Source organism: Amaranthus tricolor, chromosome 7 (assembly GCF_026212465.1).
Source record: "Amaranthus tricolor cultivar Red isolate AtriRed21 chromosome 7, ASM2621246v1, whole genome shotgun sequence".
Lineage (NCBI taxonomy): Eukaryota > Viridiplantae > Streptophyta > Magnoliopsida > Caryophyllales > Amaranthaceae > Amaranthus > Amaranthus tricolor.
Genome location: NC_080053.1, coordinates 28690320 through 28709836, shown reverse-complemented (window position 1 = coordinate 28709836; position 19517 = coordinate 28690320). Strand labels below are relative to the sequence as shown.

Genomic DNA, 19517 nt, shown 5'->3' with positions numbered 1-19517 from the left:
TGTTATTAAATTTATATAATTTTATTTTTGACCATAATTCATATTTATTTTTTAATTTTTATTTACAAATTTAATTTACATTATTATCTCATTTGTATATTTCTCTCACTATCTAATAAAATATACCAATTTACCTACATTTTATGATTTCACCGCCAAAAAATATCTATTAGCAAATTTAGCAGGACATAAACATATGTGTTTAAAATAAACACGACAATTCAACTTTAACCCGATTTCGTAACTAGATCCAACTTTAACCAATTTATAATATCAATGGGATAATTCGAATAAACCCATCTAAAAAGAAGAGTAGTTAATAGGATGAAAAGGGCATTAATTTTCACAAACCAGAAACACACCTTTCTTGGACAATGTACATTAACACTTTCCCCTACTTCTTCTTTATTCCTCCCTTTCCCATGCATTTAAACACCAACTAACTATACCCAACTTCACATTTCTTCATACCTCAATTTACTCCCTTTCATCTTTCTCTCTCTACCCTCAACCAAAATAAATAATTTTTTTTTTAAAAACAAAAAAAAAACCCAGAAACAATCAGACATTCATTTGACTGCTGTTCTTCAAATCAATGCTGTCCCCTTAAATCCTTACATTTGTTAGATTATAACATAAAATACAATATGAAGTACATTCGATCTGCAAGTTTGAAGCGTTTATTCTCAATACGACGTCGTTCTACAGCTTCTTCTTCTGAAGAAACCCAGTTTTCTAATCATGATTTTCTTATGAAACCCACTTGGAAATGTTTTTCCTTTGATGAAATCTTTATTGCTACTAATGGCTTCTCCTCAGGTTCTTTCCTTTTTAAAAAAATATTTTTTTGAAACGGGTTATAATATGTAAGATATTCTGGGGGCTCAACCATCGATATAAGTTTTTGGTTGAGTTGGTTTCTTGATGTGGTATTAGAAGCCAACGTATTTTATGGAGCTCAACCAATAACTTAAGTTTTTAATTTAACGGATTATTTAACAAAATGTCGATGCAATACATGTCCTTATTATACATAGCGTTAATTTCACTTGAATGAGTAAATGAGTTTCGTTGTCTTCTGATATCATATTAAAAAATCAATTTAACTAAATATTTAAACTAGTGATTAAAGCTTTACGATATATTATTTACTCTTATTGAGGCATTAACTACCACTTTGAAATATTATTAAGTTGATTCCTTAACAAAGTGAAAATTCTGGGTTTTAATCTTATTCAACTTTTTTTTAAATGAAATTATTAGCGTCAAATGTAAAAAAAATTATTATATTCACACTTTAAACTTAAATGCTTTTATGTAAGGAGGCGTGATAAATTTAGAGTAAATAAAAATAGCTAGTCTTTTGAGAGACCGTCTTTTTGAGAGACACATATTTTGAACTCAATCCATTAAAAATTAATGGTTATTTATCGTATTTATAATGTGTACTTGTATTATCTTTAATGTCTAAGTTTAATATATGTCTACTTACATTATTCTTAAACTTATAATATTTTAAAAATTATATCTCAAAGACACCGTCTCTCACAATAATTTGCAAAATAAAAATATAAAATACACTTCTATTTGAAAATTTAGGCCGGATATTCATCTCTGCAAATACGCTGAAGCCTTTTTCATTGTTGTGTTGAGCAGATAATTTGGTGGGAAAAGGAGGGTACTCAGAGGTATACAAGGGAGAGTTAGAAAATGGGGAAATGGTAGCAGTAAAGAAGCTAACAAAAGGAAGCAATGAGGAAAAGAGAGAAAGAGAATTCTTGACAGAATTAGGGACAATTGGACATGCTTGTCATCCTAATGTTTCTTCTCTACTTGGATGTTGCATTGATAATGGTCTTTATCTTCTCTTCCCCTTTTCTCCTAGGGGCTCTGTTTCCTCTGTTCTTCATGGTAAGTTTCCCAATTCTTTGTCTTTATTTTCATTTTCACTTTATTCGAATTATCGGGTTGATTTTGGATTAGGTGTTTTAGATCGGTTTGAAATCATATTTTATGTCCATATTGTTTTTTACATAATTGTAAATTATTTTTTAAGTCGGGTTAAATTGAATTCAATTATAAAATCTGATAAATTTCGGGTTATCAAAATTATTTCGAACACCTCTACATTCGGCAAATACAAATTTTGACTTGTTTATTGTTTAAATAGTTAAAAATATGTTTAGTTCGTAATTAGTCGGCTGATAAAGGTTTCTATACAGCTTATTCATTGGTTTTTGGCTTTTAAATTTATTATTTTTGATAATGCACTAATCACAATAAGCTCATAATTAATTTTTACAAAATATTTCAATTAGATAGTTGACTATTAACAAAAAAAAAATAATAATAACCACTCTCTATTGTCAAATAGGATAATGTTAAGAATTTATAATCTAACTTTACCTTTTATTAAAAAATAAAGAGTAAGAGTTTTGTTTTTGAGGTTTGATAATATTAAGAGTATATACTAATTCAACTACCATTTTATTGGTTTTGGACTTTTGTGTTGTTAACTTGTTATATCAATGATTTCTTTTTGAAATTTTGATTTTCAATTATGAGAAATATAATAATGTTTGTGTTAGAATTTTATAATTTTTAGGATTATATGAATGTTATCTTTATCTTTCTTTTTAAGATGAATAGTATATTAGGTTAGTGTTTTGGTATAGACACTAACTTTTTGGATTATTGACAATTAAAGTGACTGTTATTTTGATAATTATTATTGTTAAATTAGGCTGGACTTATTGTGAATGCCAGCATATTAACGGGGGGACACAAGTGCACACACTTCATAAGCCAAGGAGATATATACCATCCCAAAACCATATGGCAATGGGAAGAAGATCTATAATAGCTTATAAAGCGTGCACACCATTTTCAATTTATCGATGTGGGATAACTCATCCCAACAATTATACTTATAAAGTAGTTTAAGTTTCAGTGATTTTACGCTATTTATTTTTAACATGAAAATTTAAAAGTTGAGTATAATAAATTAAAAGTATTAATTAGGACAAATTAAAATAAAAAAATAGAAAAGTTAAGTGGAACTCGAGAATTTAATAATATATACAACTAGTTCCTAATCCAATTACTAACTACTTTTATTGGTTCATCCAACATATGGAAAAGTACAAATTATTGGCTACTTTTTAGTCATAATCTTCCAAATACTTTTTTGGGGATCTTGACTCTATAGAAGTATGTTTTTATATATTTATATTTTATGTTGATTGTATACAATAAAAAAATTTTAGAATTAATTTTGTTTGAAATTTAAACTAGTTATTGAAAGTATAAGATTTAAATTTTATGGTTTTGTTAATTTAATTGAGTATGCATTCTTTTTTATAGTTTTAAATCATTAGAAATTTTGTATTTTTACAAAGTTTGAGATGGTAGAAAATGAAAATGAATGAAAAAGAACAATTTAAATGGACAACTATTGAAATTAATATATTGATTTATGTAGCCGATTATAATCTTTTGGGATTAAGGTTCTAATATTGCTATTGTTGTTTGTGATATTCCGTCTAAACAGGAGCCCCTTGGCAATAGATAATAACATATTATTATTATTATTATTATTATTATTATTATTAACATTTTATAGAAGAAAACATTACAAGAAGTTGGTAGGGAGTCGAGCAACAAACTGAGCACGCACAACCTTTTGAATACAATAAATTAGTTTGTGAAAAATGTATGCTTTAGACTCAATGCTACCAGAGTTACTCAAAGAAAACGAATAAATAATACAATCTTGGATAACAGATTTTAGCGCGTTTTCACCTACCAGAGTTATTATTATTATTAATATTATTATTATTATTAGTATTTATTTATTTATTTTTCGAAGTTTAAAATTATTGATGGATTGTTTGATTTGATTTAATTCTCCTCACAAACATATGTAGATCATAGTATTCCTCCAATGGAATGGGAAGTGAGGCACAAGATAGCAATAGGTACAGCAAAAGGATTGCATTACCTGCACAAAGTTTGTCCAAGAAGGATAATTCATAGAGACATCAAGGCCACCAATATTTTATTAACTCAGGATTTTGAGCCACAGGTAATTAATCTTTTACTTGCATAATGTTATACTAATTAATTAATTATAAAATTAACGGAACTAACTCAACTAAACTTTTAAATCGATGGTTATATTACTCTATCACTTCCTTATACGACAACTCTTAGACTAATATAGCGTGAATAAAACAAATTGTTTTCTCAAATCTGACTCTAAATATACCATTTATAAGATTCGCTATTTTATTTTGTATTATAATGATAATTTGGTATGTGGTATTAATGGTGGTAATGAGAATGAAAACTAGTGTAATTTTAGTTGAAAATTTTTTTGGCTACCTAATAACCTTAATAGGCATGCTTGTCCAACTTCAATCATCTCATTTTGTTCATAAAATTCATTCCAATGCATTACCATTGGGAGATATAGTATTAGGTGGTAATAAAAATTTGTAAAAGAAAAAAAATTGTGATCAAAGTGTCATCACTTATCACCATGAGAATAACATAAAACTTTTGATGAAATTTTATGCTATAAATTATTCTCATTACCACTGTCCAAACGAACCGTTAATATACTAAATACAAATAAAAATTATGATTTGATTATGATAACATGAACAGATTTCTGATTTTGGCCTTGCAAAATGGTTGCCAACCCAGTGGAGTCATCATTCAATTGCTCCCATTGAAGGAACTGTTGGGTATTAATTTTCTGTTCAAAAATAATCTTATTTCATTTGGGTAACAATAATTTTTTTACTTCTGTTCCTAACATTTTGCATTTTGCAATAATTATTTTTTGACATTATTTATTAATTGTTTTTAATTTAAATATGGTAAGTTGATGCAATGTGCAGATATTTGGCTCCAGAATATTTCTCCCATGGGATTGTTGATGAGAAAACGGATGTATTCGCATTTGGAGTGTTTATATTAGAGCTTATCTCTGGTAGAAAACCAGTTGATGCATCTCATCAAAGTTTACGTAATTGGGTACGAACCAATTTTTTCTTTTTTTTTTTTTTAGTTTTTATACTCCCTCCGTTCTTTTTTGATCTTCCACATTACTATAACGGGTAGTTTTAAAAGTTCTTCCATTTTATAATACTTTTTATTTTTAGAAAGTTTTTATCCCACTTTTACCCCTTAAAATTAAAACCCCCATTTTCTTTTAATGTACCCCTTTTCTTTTATTTATAATTATTTTCTCTCTCATACTTTCAATACAATTATTACTTCACACTACTATTTAATTAAAATAATACCCACTACAACCTCATACTTTCAATACAATCATTACTTCACACTACTATTTAATTAAAATAATATCCACTACAACTCAAAGATTTTATCTTTCTTAATATGTGTGAAAAACCCAAAGTGGAAGATAAAAAAAACGGAAGGAGTACTTAATAATTAGTTGATTCTCGGTTCTTATGACCTACAGGATGAATTAGTTTAACATTTAACCGTTTTAAACATTTTGGAAGCGTTGTTCTAATCATAAATCAAGGACCCAATAATAAAATCACTACTTTATGTAATTATTTCCATATCAATATACATAATAAAAAAAACCATAAATTCACTAATTTATTATAATTATAAATAATTATATGAAAAATTGATTTTATAAAAATCCTAAATTTGAGTTATTTGTCAATAAAAGTCTTAAATAACTTTGGGTTAATATTTAAAAATCTTAAATTTTAAGGTTAATAATTTGTTTTTTTTTAATATAAAGTTAACTGGTGAAGTCTTTTAAAATTAAATTGACCTAAAAGTTAAGACTTTTCAATATTATTGAGATAGATATTTATTGACAAATAAACCAAAGTTACGACTTTTTGATTTAATTTTTCTTAAATTATATTCCTACAAACTTTAAATTAATATCAACCTTAAACTTAAAAAAAAAAATAAGCCATAAAAATTTAGGGAATGTATCACATGTTGCACATGTGAATCGACTGCCCTACCGGTAAGGGATCTCCAACGTCAACCGATCTAAAAATCAAATAAAACAAAATATTTATCAACAAATTTTATCCATTATTTTAATATTTTTTTGGTTTTCAATTATAATAGACTAATCAAAAGTAAAATGACTCAGTAAATTTTATATTTCTTATTTATGTGAAATTATACATGACAATTGTTATTAAGGGTCAATAAGAAACAACATTTTTACTGGTTTTTTCATTAACATTATTAAAGTACGTACGTTCAACCCTCTATAAAGGATATATAACTCTTCTATAGGGAGACTATGAAAGTCACATACTGACATATGAGATGAGATGACATATGAGTAATGGAGTGTTCAATGTTAATTATTGTTTATTTAATATCAAATTCTCACATTTATTTCATTATTATATTTGTTACTTATATATTTTTGGGGTTTATTTTATTTTGTGGGTTTAAATTGGTTTAGTATTTTACTAATGTGAAAAGATTTGACAATGATAGGCAAAACCTTTCATAAAGAAAGGAGAGTTTGAAAAATTGGTTGACCCAAGACTAAAAGAAGACTATGATGACATACAAATTAAACGACTAGCTTTTGCTGCCTCCCTTTGCATTCGTTCATCTACTACTTGGCGTCCCACCATGACTGAGGTAATATTCTCTTATTTCTCGTATTAAATACTCCCTTCGTTCTTATTTGTTCTTTCTATTTGGGTATTTCACAAAGATTAAGAAAAAGAGAATCTTTAGTGGTAGTGGGTATTATTTTAATTATATAATAGTGAAAAGTAATGATTGTATTGGAAGTATGAGGTTGTAGTGGGTATTATTTTAATTAAATAGTAGTGTGAAGTAATGATTGTATTGGAAGTATGAGAGAGAAAATAATTATAAATAAAAGAAAATGGGTACATTATAAGAAAAGGGGGATTTTAAGGGGTAAAAGTGAAATAAAAACTTTCTAAAAATAGAAAGTATTCTAAAGTGGAAGAACTTTTGAAACTACCCGTTATAGTAATGTGGAAGATCAAAAAGGAACGGAGGGAGTATTGTATATTGTATTAAAATAAAAGAAAATTGAAGAAAGTGTCGTAATTGAGATGAAAATACTGAGAGTTGAAAAAAAAAATATATGAATTAATTGTGAAGAATGTTAAATATTTGTGGGGCCTTGTGAAAAATCATAAACATGAAAGAGCTATAAAACATATATAAAAAATTTCATATTTCTACAATTGGCTAACATTATTTAAATGAAAATTGTTGAAGAAATAATAATTTTATTCAGTTAACAACAATATTATTGATATAAACTTGAGTCTAACAACTAGTTACTAATGTAATTCTTGATCATTTCATGTCGTATGTTACATTTGGAATATTCTATACATAGAAATAAATTTTAAATATGTTTTTTTATTAATATAAAAAGTTTAAATTTATCTACATATTATTAAATTCGTCTAAATATATACAATTTTAAGATACAATTAAATTTTTAGAAAATATATTGATACATATTAAAGCTTGTATTACTTGTATTAATACTATTTGAAATAAAAAAAATGTTGGTTATACTTGTTTTTCCTCTGCCCCTTTGAAAATAAATTATTTAATATAAAAATTAATGAAATCCTTTGAAAAGAAATTATTTAATATAAAAATTAATGAAATAGAGGGAGTAAATTTTGGTGGGCTTTATGATTGTAATTTGTGAGTATCAATTTAGATAGTTGATGTGCTAACTCTACCTAATCACTTAACCGGTTTGTAAAACTTTAGACATGAGTAGTGTTTTTAATTAGGAGTTGTACATTCATCATTATGATTTATAATAATATAATTAGTCTAACCTAATCATATTATTATTTATAGATTGTCCGATTCTATTACCTAGCCAACTTATTGTTAGGGTTGTAAACAATCGATTCATACGTTAAATCGGTTTATATCAATCTGTATTTAACTTTTAGGAGTCGATCTTTAATCGACTTGAATCCGGCCTAATATATCAGATACTACCTCCTATTCAGCCTAAATGTCCCATTTAATTTTTGGCACTATTCACTTATCACTCCTAATTTGTATTTTACTCTTAATCTATAAGTTAAAACATAGTCATGTGGGATCTTGTTTGATTCGTCTCAACAAGGATTATTAATATCAACTTTTTATAATTTTTGATTAAAATTTTTGATTAAGAATAATTTAAGATATTAAGGGTTAAAATGTTGTCTCGGCAAATGTGAAAAGTCAAATGGGACATTTATACTAAGTTCATCGACTCATTTATACATACATAAAATTAATTTTAAAATATTCGATATTTCATATCTGATAGATGACCCAAGCCAGACTTTAACATGTAGGTACCCACATTATAAGAAAACCTTCCATATTATGATTTATGATTAGTCTAATTATATGTCACTTGTTTAATAATTGTTAGATTGTCCTATTCTGCTACCTAGCTTGTTGAAGTATCTTTGTTTGGCATATTTTTGAATTATTATGGCTTCGGAGCAAATTGATTTTAAGCCATATTTTTCATCTATTTGACATAAAATACAAATTGAATTTTTTTTTATAATAATAAGAATAAAATCTCGCAAAATGACAAAGTATTTTTTTTTACCAAATTTAGTAAAAATAAATACAAAAAACAAATAATTTAATTAACCCTAATGAATTAATAAGGAAATTATGGTAGAGTAGTTATAGTAAATGTGAATTTTCAATTAATATATTACCAGATTTTATTTTTTAGGTCTTTTATAAGATCATATCACCATGAGACGCACCCATATAATTAATTCATGTCTCTGTAATTGATTATTTAAGATTGTAATTGATCATTTTAAGATTATAAGTAATTACTTTAAGATTATAAAAGTTATAAAAAGTGATCACAATTGTAGGTGATCACTGGTTATATATGAGTTATCACTTTAAGATGACAATAAATGTACATGGATCAGTCCAATAAAGATAATCTCATTATAAGATCGCCTCATTTGAGAATTTTCTTTATTTAAAATAGTTTCTTTCATTTATTTTAGATTTAAAAATATGGCTAATAAATGATAAAATTGATAAATGGCAGGTGTTGGAGATAATGATTGGAGAGGAAGTAATAGATAAAGAAAGGTGGGAAATGCCAGAAAAAGAAGCACAAGAACAAGAGTTTTGGGATTTTGAAGATCTTGATTTTGAGTGTGATACTTCATCTTCTACATCTATACATGATTCAATCTTTACCATAAGTTCTTAATTTATGTGAGAAATTACAAATTTCCAATTTGGCATTACTTATTGTTAAAAAAAATGAAAAAATAACGTCTTTTTAAATTTGCTACATTGTTGTTTTTATGTGATAATTTTTTAATCACAATGTAGCATATTTTGAAGGATCGAAGTGTATGTAGTAAATTATTATTAGATCACCTTAAATTATATAGATCTAGGTTGTTAGACTAATTATAAGAAGTTTTCTATGTGTTAAGCTTCCTTGTATGAATTTTTGCTTCTATAATGTAGGGATTTTCAAAAAAAATATAAATAATATTTTCAAGATGTTTTGTAGGCATAGTTTTTTTTTTTTTTTTTTTTAAAAAAAAGTTCTAATGAATTTGGGTGTATATTGTGTTGGGATGAGTTCTCCCACATCGATAAATTGAAAATGGTCTGCACGCTTTATAAGCTATTAAAGACCTTCTTCCCGTTGCCATATGGTTTTGGGATGGTATATATCTCCTTAGCTTATGAAGTGTGTGCACTTGTGTCCTCCGTTAATATGCTGACATTCACAATAAGTCCAGCCTAATTTAACATATTGTAAATTTGTAGTATATGCTATATATATATATATATATATATAATACTTTCTATTTATTTTTAAATTGTTTCTATTTAAAAATTATATAGTTATAGCTACTCACAAGCTGCATAAACCACTAACATCTACCCACATAACTAAATTATTTTTGCAATATAATTAAATCCTAATAGCCTAAATTTATTAACACTAAGCGGCAACCTCGTTAAATTTACTTTAGGGTTTTACTTTTTAAAGTCTTATATTTTAAAATCTAAAAAAAAAAAAAAAAAAATTGGTTCGTACCCAATTACGTAAACTTTGATGAGATGCATCAACTGGTTTTCTACCAGAGATAAGCTCTAATATAAACACTCCAAATGCGAATACATCCGTTTTCTCATCAACAATCCCATGGGAGAAATATTCTGGAGCCAAATATCTGCACATTGCATCAACTTACCATATTTAAATTAAAAACAATTAATAAATAATGTCAAAAAATAATTATTGCAAAATGCAAAATGTTAGGAACAGAAGTAAAAAAATTATTGTTACCCAAATGAAATAAGATTATTTTTGAACAGAAAATTAATACCCAACAGTTCCTTCAATGGGAGCAATTGAATGATGACTCCACTGGGTTGGCAACCATTTTGCAAGGCCAAAATCAGAAATCTGTTCATGTTATCATAATCAAATCATAATTTTTATTTGTATTTAGTATATTAACGGTTCGTTTGGACAGTGGTAATGAGAATAATTTATAGCATAAAATTTCATCAAAAGTTTTATGTTATTCTCATGGTGATAAGTGATGACACTTTGATCACAATTTTTTTTCTTTTACAAATTTTTATTACCACCTAATACTATATCTCCCAATGGTAATGCATTGGAATGAATTTTATGAACAAAATGAGATGATTGAAGTTGGACAAGCATGCCTATTAAGGTTATTAGGTAGCCAAAAAAATTTTCAACTAAAATTACACTAGTTTTCATTCTCATTACCACCATTAATACCACATACCAAATTATCATTATAATACAAAATAAAATAGCGAATCTTATAAATGGTATATTTAGAGTCAGATTTGAGAAAACAATTTGTTTTATTCACGCTATATTAGTCTAAGAGTTGTCGTATAAGGAAGTGATAGAGTAATATAACCATCGATTTAAAAGTTTAGTTGAGTTAGTTCCGTTAATTTTATAATTAATTAATTAGTATAACATTATGCAAGTAAAAGATTAATTACCTGTGGCTCAAAATCCTGAGTTAATAAAATATTGGTGGCCTTGATGTCTCTATGAATTATCCTTCTTGGACAAACTTTGTGCAGGTAATGCAATCCTTTTGCTGTACCTATTGCTATCTTGTGCCTCACTTCCCATTCCATTGGAGGAATACTATGATCTACATATGTTTGTGAGGAGAATTAAATCAAATCAAACAATCCATCAATAATTTTAAAATTTAAAAAATAAATAATAATAATAATAATAATAATAATAATAACAACAACAACTCTGGTAGGTGAAAACGCACTAATATCTGTTATCCAAGATTGCATCATTTATTCGTTTTCTTTGAGTAACTCTGGTAGCACTGAGTCTAAAGCATATATTTTTCACAGACTAATTTATTGTATTCAAAAGGTTGTAGGTGCTCAGTTTGTTGCTCGACTCCCTACCAACTTCTTGTAATGTTTTCTTCTATAAAATGTTAATAATAATAATAATAATATGTTATTATCTATTGCCAAGCGGCTCCTGTTTAGACGGAATATATATCACAAACAACAATAGCAATATTGAAACCTTAATCTCAAAAGATTGTAATCGGCTACGTAAATTAATATATTAATTTCAATGGTTGTCCATGTAAATTGTTCTTTTTCATTCATTTTCATTTTCTACCATCTCAAACTTTGTAAAAATACAAAATTTCTAATGATTTAAAACTATAAAAAAGAATGCATACTCAATTAAATTAACAAAACCATAAAAATTAAATCTTATACTTTCAATAACTAGTTTAAATTTCAAGCAAAATTAATTCTAAAAATTTTTTATTGTATACAATCAACATAAAATATAAATATATAAAAACATATTTCTATAAAGTCAAGATCCCCTTAAAAGTATTTGGAAGATTATGACTAAAAAGTAGCCAATAATTTGTACTTTTCCATATGTTGGATGAACCAATAAAAGTAGTTAGTAATTGGATTAGGAACTAGTTGTATATATTACTCCATACTATTCATCTTATGTGTCCTATTTGACTTTTTACGGATTTTAAGGAGAGTCAAAAGTGGAATGTAGGAAATAGAGTGGTATTATGGGTTTTTAATATAAGGGTGGAAAATTAATATAAGTAATGGAGGGTATAATTGAAAATATGATAAAGCTACTAAGGGCATAAAAGTCAAAACCCCATACCAAAAATAGAAATGAGACAATTAAGATAACTTGACAATAAAAGAAAATAAGACACATAAACTGAATAGGAGGGAGTATTAAATTCTCAAATTTCACTTAACTTGTCTATTTTTTTTATTTTAATTTGACCTAATTAATACTTTTAGTTCATTATACTAAAATTTTAAATTTTCATGTTAAAAATAAATAGGACAAAATCACTTAAACTTAAACTACTTTATAAGTATAATAATTATCAAAATAAGAGCCACTTTAATTGTTGGTAATCCAAAACGTTAGTGTCAATACCAAAACACTAACCTAATATACTATTCATCTTAAAAAGAAAGATAACGATTACATTCATGTAATCCTAAAAATTATAAAATTCTAACATAAACATTATTATCTTTCTCATAATTGAAAATCAAAATAAAAAAAAAAAAAAAAAAATCATTGATATAACAAGTTAACAACACAAAAGTCCAAAACCAATAAAATGGTAGTTGAATTCGTATATAATCTTAATATTTTTAAACTATAAACAAGTTAAAATTTGTATTTACCGAATGTTACGTTGAGGCGTTTGAAATAATTTTAATAACCCGAAATTTATCCGATTTTATAATTGAATTTCAATTTGACCCGACTTAAAAAATAATTTACAATTATGTAAAAACAATATGGACATAAATTATGATTTCAAACCGATCTAAAATACCTAATCCAAAATCAACCCTAGTAGAGCCCCTAGGAGAAAAGGGGAAGAGAAGATAAAGATCATTATCAATGCAACATCCAAGTAGAGAAGAAACATTAGGATGACAAGCATGTCCAATTGTCCCTAATTCTGTCAAGAATTCTCTTTCTCTCTTTTCCTCATTGTTGCCTTTTGTTAGCTTCTTTACTGCTACCATTTCCCCATTTTCTAATTCTCCCTTGTATACCTCTGAGTACCCTCCTTTTCCCACCAAATTATCTGCTCAATACAACAATGAAAAAGGCTTCAGCGTATTTGCACAGATGAATATCCGCCCCAAAGTTTCAAATAGAAGTGTATTTTATATTTTTATTTCACAAATTCCTGTGAGAGACGGTCTCTTTAACATATCATCTCTAATTAGGCCGACACATTATATAATTTTTAAAATGTTGTAAGTTTAAGAATAATGTAATTAGACATATATTAAATTTAGATATTAAGGATAATTTAAGTAAACGTTAAAGAAAATACAAGTAGACATTATGAATACGGTAAATAGCCATTAATTTTTAATGGGTTAGATTTAAAATATGTCTCTCAAAAAGACGATCTTAAGAGACTAGCTATTTTTATTTACCCTAAATTTATCACGCCTCCTTACATAAAAGCATTTAAGTTTAAAGTGTGAATATAATAATTTTTTTTACATTTGACGTTAATAATTTCATTTGAAAAAAAGGTTGAATAAGATTAAAACCCGTAATTTTCACTTTTATAATACTATGTTGAGCTCCATAAAATATTATATACTCTCACACGTTTCTTCACACAAGAATCCGACGAAATGTGTGGATGCATCACAAACCTTCCTCATATCTGGTGTAGAACATTCCACTTGAATATGAGGGTCACGTTGAAACCAACTCAATCAAAAACTTATATTGATGGTTGAGGCCTCGAAATATCTTATATATTATAACCCGTTTCAAAAAAATATTTTTTTAAAAAGGAAAGAACCTGAGGAGAAGCCATTAGTAGCAATAAAGATTTCATCAAAGGAAAAACATTTCCAAGTGGGTTTCATAAGAAAATCATGATCAGAAAACTGGGTTTCTTCAGAAGAAGAAGCTGTAGAACGACGTCGTATTGAGAATAAACGCTTCAAGCTTGCAGATCGAATGTACTTCATATTGTATTTTATGTTATAATCTAACAAATGTAAGGATTTAAGGGGACAGCATTGATTTGAAGAACAGCAGTCAAATGAATGTCTGATTGTTTCTGGGTTTTCTTTTTTTTTAAAAAAAAATTATTTATTTTGGTTGAGGTAGAGAGAGAAAGATGAAAGGGAGTAAATTGAGGTATGAAGAAATGTGAAGTTGGGTATAGTTAGTTGGTGTTTAAATGCATGGGAAAGGGAGGAATAAAGAAGAAGTAGGGGAAAATGTTAATGTACATTGTCCAAGAAAGGTGTGTTTCTGGTTTCTGAAAATTAATGCCCTTTTCATCCTATTAACTACTCTTCTTTTTAGATGGGTTTATTTGAATTATCCCATTGATATTACAATTTGGTTAAAGTTGGATTTAGTTACGAAATCGGGTTAAAGTTGAATTGTCGTGTTTATTTTAAACACATATGTTTACGTCCTGCTAAATTTGCCAATAGACATTTTTTGGTGGTGAAATCTATAAATATAGGTAAATTGGTATATTTTATTGGATAGTGAAAAAAATATACAAATGAGATAATAATGTAAATTAAATGTATAAATAAAAATTAAAGAATAAATATGGGTCATTACGTAAATTTAATGACACTAACTACAAAATAGGGCAAAATTCATGATAGGGAAAAAGTAGTAGTTGGTATTAGACTTGTAGAGTCTTGTAGTACAATTTTTCTAGGAAGTTTTAAGACCAAGTGAGGGGTGTATTGACAGAATTTAATAATCTTTTGTTATATTAGTTTTTAATTTCTTATTAAGAGATTAATTTTTTGAACAACTTAAATCGATGGTTATAAGTTTATAGTTATAAGTTTATGTTATGTTATATGAAGTACTACACAATATGTTATATCTTTTATAATATGTTATATTTTTGGTTTCAACTAAAAATTTAAGCTAATAGTTGTACTCAGGATATGTTATATATTCCTGTAATACTCTATGCACACGAGAGTCAAGAGTCCATTGACTTAAAAGCACAAATATATACAACGTAAATCCTCCTTATTAAGAAGTTTCATTGTAGGCATGTTAGGCGGGTAATATTATATAGATATTGTATTTGCACAAGTCGTGAATGTAAGTATGAATTTGATGAGTAGTGTTAGATATGAATATGCAATATCTTATCCGTCATAGTGGCCTAGTGGGTAGTTGGTGGATGTTACCCACCCGCCCCACTCTATATTCATAATGAAGTACTTTATTAATTTTGTAGATTTTTACTAAAAGTTATTCACAAACAATTAAGGATGTTAATTTTATCTTTTACATTGTATGATTTTAATACACTTACATATACAATAACATTGTAAGGAATTACGATAGTATGATGCATATATACGTGGACATAGAATGAGTATGAGTCATTTTTAAGGTGAATATACCTATGAAGGATATACCAATTGACCATAGTGAGTAGAAATGGGTTTTGAGTGCATACCCAGGCAAGGTAGAAAATTTTACTCACAGTGAGTTGTGAGTAGGTGGTGGTATGAAAATTTTAAATGAGTATGAGTATAGAGAAATGCTTACTGCACACATAAGTCCATTTTGACATTTCTATTACAAGTAGATTAATGAGAGATGAGAATTTGGTGAAAATCAAACTCAACACTTTTATCAGAAAATATTCGTACTTGCTCCAACCAGGATAAGAACATATTTCCCAACCAGGATAAGAACATATTTCCCTCAATTGATGATTAGTTTCCCTAATTTGCTAGTACATGTTATTTTTTTACACAACAATTTCTCCATTTATTAAAAGTAGGTGTTAATGAGAGAGGAGGGGGAGAGACAAGACATTCATTTGAAAAATAAATAATTGTAGGAGGGAACTTTGGTTCAAAGAGCTGGCAGTGGACCACCCTAAGAGCATACACAATGGTTGTCCAACCCCATCTTGGTTATTGATTATTTTAATATTTTGTCCATCTTCCACCTCACTTATAACCACTCTTATAACCATTTAATAACCAATGTATGCCAATAGTTAACCATAATATTTTGGTTATACATTTTCTCTCTCCTACTTTTACCCAACCCCACCACACAATTTATTACTTAAATTCTATTATTATTAAATAATGCATTTGGTAATAATCATTCAAAATTAATAATTATTTATTAGCATACATTAATTAGATAAAATCTCAAAAATTTAAAAATAATGCAATTTTGATATTAATTAGTACGTAATTAGTCGTTAATTAAGACACAAACAATAATTGTAACCCTACTACATTCCACAATAATAAAAATCATGCATATATATTCTATCAAATGACAAAAGTCTTTGAAAGATAATAACGAACCGCGAACAAGTACAAACACAATGATATAATATTGCGATTACACATCTATTAATGCATATTGTTGCCCCTACTTTGAACACCGAATTTGAGCCACTTATGTTCAACTAAGTCTTTCTTCAATGCTTTATGCATAGCTTCATCACGAACACGTGCTCTATTAGACATGTAAGTTTCCAAACATGCAATTCGGTTGTTGCTATTTTGGAACTGAAAAGGTTCTTCAATATTTTCATTACTTGAAGACGCATTTGTAGCTTGATCATATTCATTTGGATCGTAATACGTTTTATATGTATCTCTTTCATCCTCAACAATCATATTGTGCATAATAATACACACTATCATTATTTTTCCTAACATTGATGCGTCACGAGCTAGCGCTGGATTCCGTATTATTGCAAAACGAGCTTGTAATACTCCAAAAGCACGCTCAACATCCTTTCGTTTAGCTTCTTGTACTTTGGCAAATAGACCTTCTTTTTCATTTTGTGGTAGTGATATTGTAGGAATGAATGCCGCCCATGTAGGATATATACCATCAGTGAGATAATATCCCATATTGTATGTGCGACCATTCACAACATAGTTAATAGAGGGTGCACAACCTTCAAAAACATCATTAAACAATGGGGATCTATCAAGAACATTAATATCATTACGACTACCTGGTGTCCCAAAAAAGGCATGCCAGATCCAAAGATCATATGATGCCACAGCTTCCAAGATTAATGTGGGTTTACCTGGTCTTCCAGAAAACATACCTTTTAATCGAAGTAGACAGTTTTTCCACCTCCAATGCATACAATCAATAGAACCTAACATGCCAGGAAATCCACGACGTTCACCAATCCTTAGTAGTCTTACTAGATCTTCTTCATTAGGCTTTCGAAGGTATTCATCACTAAAGTAAGAGACTATTACTTCCACAAAATGCTGAAGTGAATCTCTTGCAAGAGATGCACTAATCCGTTTTTCATTACCTTCGCCTTCTTCAACTTCTGGTTCATTTTCGTCATCTGATGCATTCGATGTGTATGAACAATCGAAACTCGGAAATGCACCATCACCTTGTGACATAGAAAAATGTTGAGACATGGGAAATGTTCAATCAATTTGAGAGATTTGAATATTTTCAAAAGATGGGATAACATTTAGAGAATTTGAATAATTAGGATTTTGTGGTGGTTAAAAAGGAAACGGAGTGAAAGTACTTGGATTTGAGAAATTGAGATTTTGTGAACCGTAATTTGGAAAATTTTGAAAATTTATATCTAAATCTGAGTTGAATCAATTGAAAGATTTGAATAGTAAGGTTGAGGATTTGGATTATTTTGGGGCTGTGATGAGTTATGAGATTTTGTGGATTTTTTTTTTCTGTTAGATTTAAGAATGTTCATCTTAACACAATTTGCTAATAAGAAGAGTAATTTTCACTTAAAAAAAAGTTGTTTAAAAATACTTCAATATTGGGCTCATTTTATAGAGAAAAATAAAATAGAGCCGTTCGTGTATTTTTTTTTTAAGAATTGTATTTTAAAAATTATGGCCGTTACAAAAATTACAACGGTTATAAATTCAGAGCAAATCTCAACCATTGATATTTGTATTAGGTGTCAAAATCTTAGCCATCCATGTCAACCAAAAAGCAAAAAAAAATTTGCATGACCATATATATAACCGGTTATTTGAATAACCTGGTTATTCTATTGATACCCCAATAATTTCTCTCTCCTCAATATTTTATTATATTTTTATTTTCTCTCTCTTAATAACCACCCAAATAGTTAATGGCTGTGGGTACTCTAAGAGGAGTTCCAACAACAATGATTAAATACAACTTTATGTTTTATTCTTGGAGTTGGTTTATGCCTTGTTTCTTTGCTAGTGTTTCACTCTATTTTGGAGCCATGTTTATCATTAATAACCAAACAAACCATCTCAATACAATCATTTCTTACATTTTTGCATTTAATTTTGATAGAATGTAAAGATTTTTAGATTATTTTGATGTTGAAAAGCTTATTTTTTTTATAATTGCTAATGTTAAAAAAAAATTAAAAATCAAAAAAATTAATCTTATAAACAAATACTCCCTCGTTCTTTTTTGATTTCCACATTATTATAACGGGTAGTTTCAAAAGTTCTTCCACTTTACAATACTTTCTATTTTTAGAAAATTTTTATCCCACTTTTACCCCTTAAAACCCCTCTTTTCTTTAATGTACCCCTTTTTTTTATTTATAATTATTTTCTCTCTCATACTTTCAATACAATCATTACTTCACACTATTATTTAAATAAAATAATACCCACCATAACCTCATACTTCCAATACAATCATTACTTCACACTACTATTTAATTAAAATAATACCCATTACAATCCAAAGGTTCTATCTTTCTTAATATGTGTGAAAAACCCAAAGTAGAGGATAAAAAAAGAACGGAGGGAGTATTTGATAATTGGTTACTAATAAAATTCTCAATATAACTTTATCATTAAGTTAATTGACATTTAGTTATCAATATAGAAAATCATTTCATATGTTACACTCAATTTAAATTGATGTGCAAGAAATCAAAATGTGTTATTTAACATATAATTATCATGCTTTGTTATAATGTGCACATGAAAGTTTGTATATACGTCTTATTAATTGGTCAATGAATGTTGCTTGATTGATATTGACATTTTAATTTCGTATAAAGTATATATTTTATAAATTTGGTGTTGTTTATTGGATGTTATAATAATTATGAATAATCTTTGATGACATATATAATTATTTGATTACTATATTATGTTATTAATTGCATGCATTAATTAATAATATTTTAAATTTGTAATTAACTATAGTAAAATTAGTTAATATTTTGAAAAAAATTATTAATTATCAAATGCTAATAAATAATCATAAATAAATTTTCATGAATAATTTATTATAAATAGTTGGTTACATTTATCAACTATTTACTAAAAAAAATTTTTAGGTGTTCACTCGAGTTTTTAGA

At 27.4% G+C, this 19517-nt stretch overlaps 3 protein-coding genes across 4 annotated transcripts; 1 reads left to right on the top strand and 2 right to left on the bottom strand.

Moving 5' to 3' along the window:
• The first annotated feature begins 385 nt into the window (after nt 1-385).
• LOC130818131 (probable receptor-like serine/threonine-protein kinase At5g57670) lies at nt 386-9589 on the top strand. Its single transcript, XM_057684179.1, has 7 exons — nt 386-819; nt 1657-1911; nt 3927-4084; nt 4669-4748; nt 4905-5040; nt 6520-6669; nt 9122-9589. Exons 1-7 carry the CDS (start codon nt 648-650, stop codon nt 9287-9289), a joined length of 1119 nt encoding a protein of 372 aa, XP_057540162.1. The 5' UTR covers nt 386-647; the 3' UTR covers nt 9290-9589.
• A 79-nt stretch (nt 9590-9668) lies between these two features.
• Nucleotides 9669-14322, bottom strand: LOC130818132 (probable receptor-like serine/threonine-protein kinase At5g57670). Of its 2 annotated transcripts, none has more exons than XM_057684180.1 (5): nt 13980-14322; nt 12981-13238; nt 11095-11252; nt 10431-10510; nt 9669-10274 (listed from the first exon to the last, which is right to left on the bottom strand). In XM_057684180.1, exons 1-5 carry the CDS (start codon nt 14149-14151, stop codon nt 10100-10102), a joined length of 843 nt encoding a protein of 280 aa, XP_057540163.1. In that variant the 5' UTR covers nt 14152-14322; the 3' UTR covers nt 9669-10099. The 2 variants fall into 2 exon arrangements, with proteins under 2 accessions (XP_057540163.1, XP_057540164.1); XM_057684181.1 differs by having other exon boundaries at nt 13828-14122.
• A 2232-nt stretch (nt 14323-16554) lies between these two features.
• On the bottom strand, nt 16555-17601 carry LOC130818668 (uncharacterized). The gene has a single exon (XM_057684826.1). The coding sequence runs from the start codon at nt 17599-17601 to the stop codon at nt 16555-16557; it is 1047 nt and encodes a 348-aa protein (XP_057540809.1).
• Nucleotides 17602-19517: the final 1916 nt, after the last annotated feature.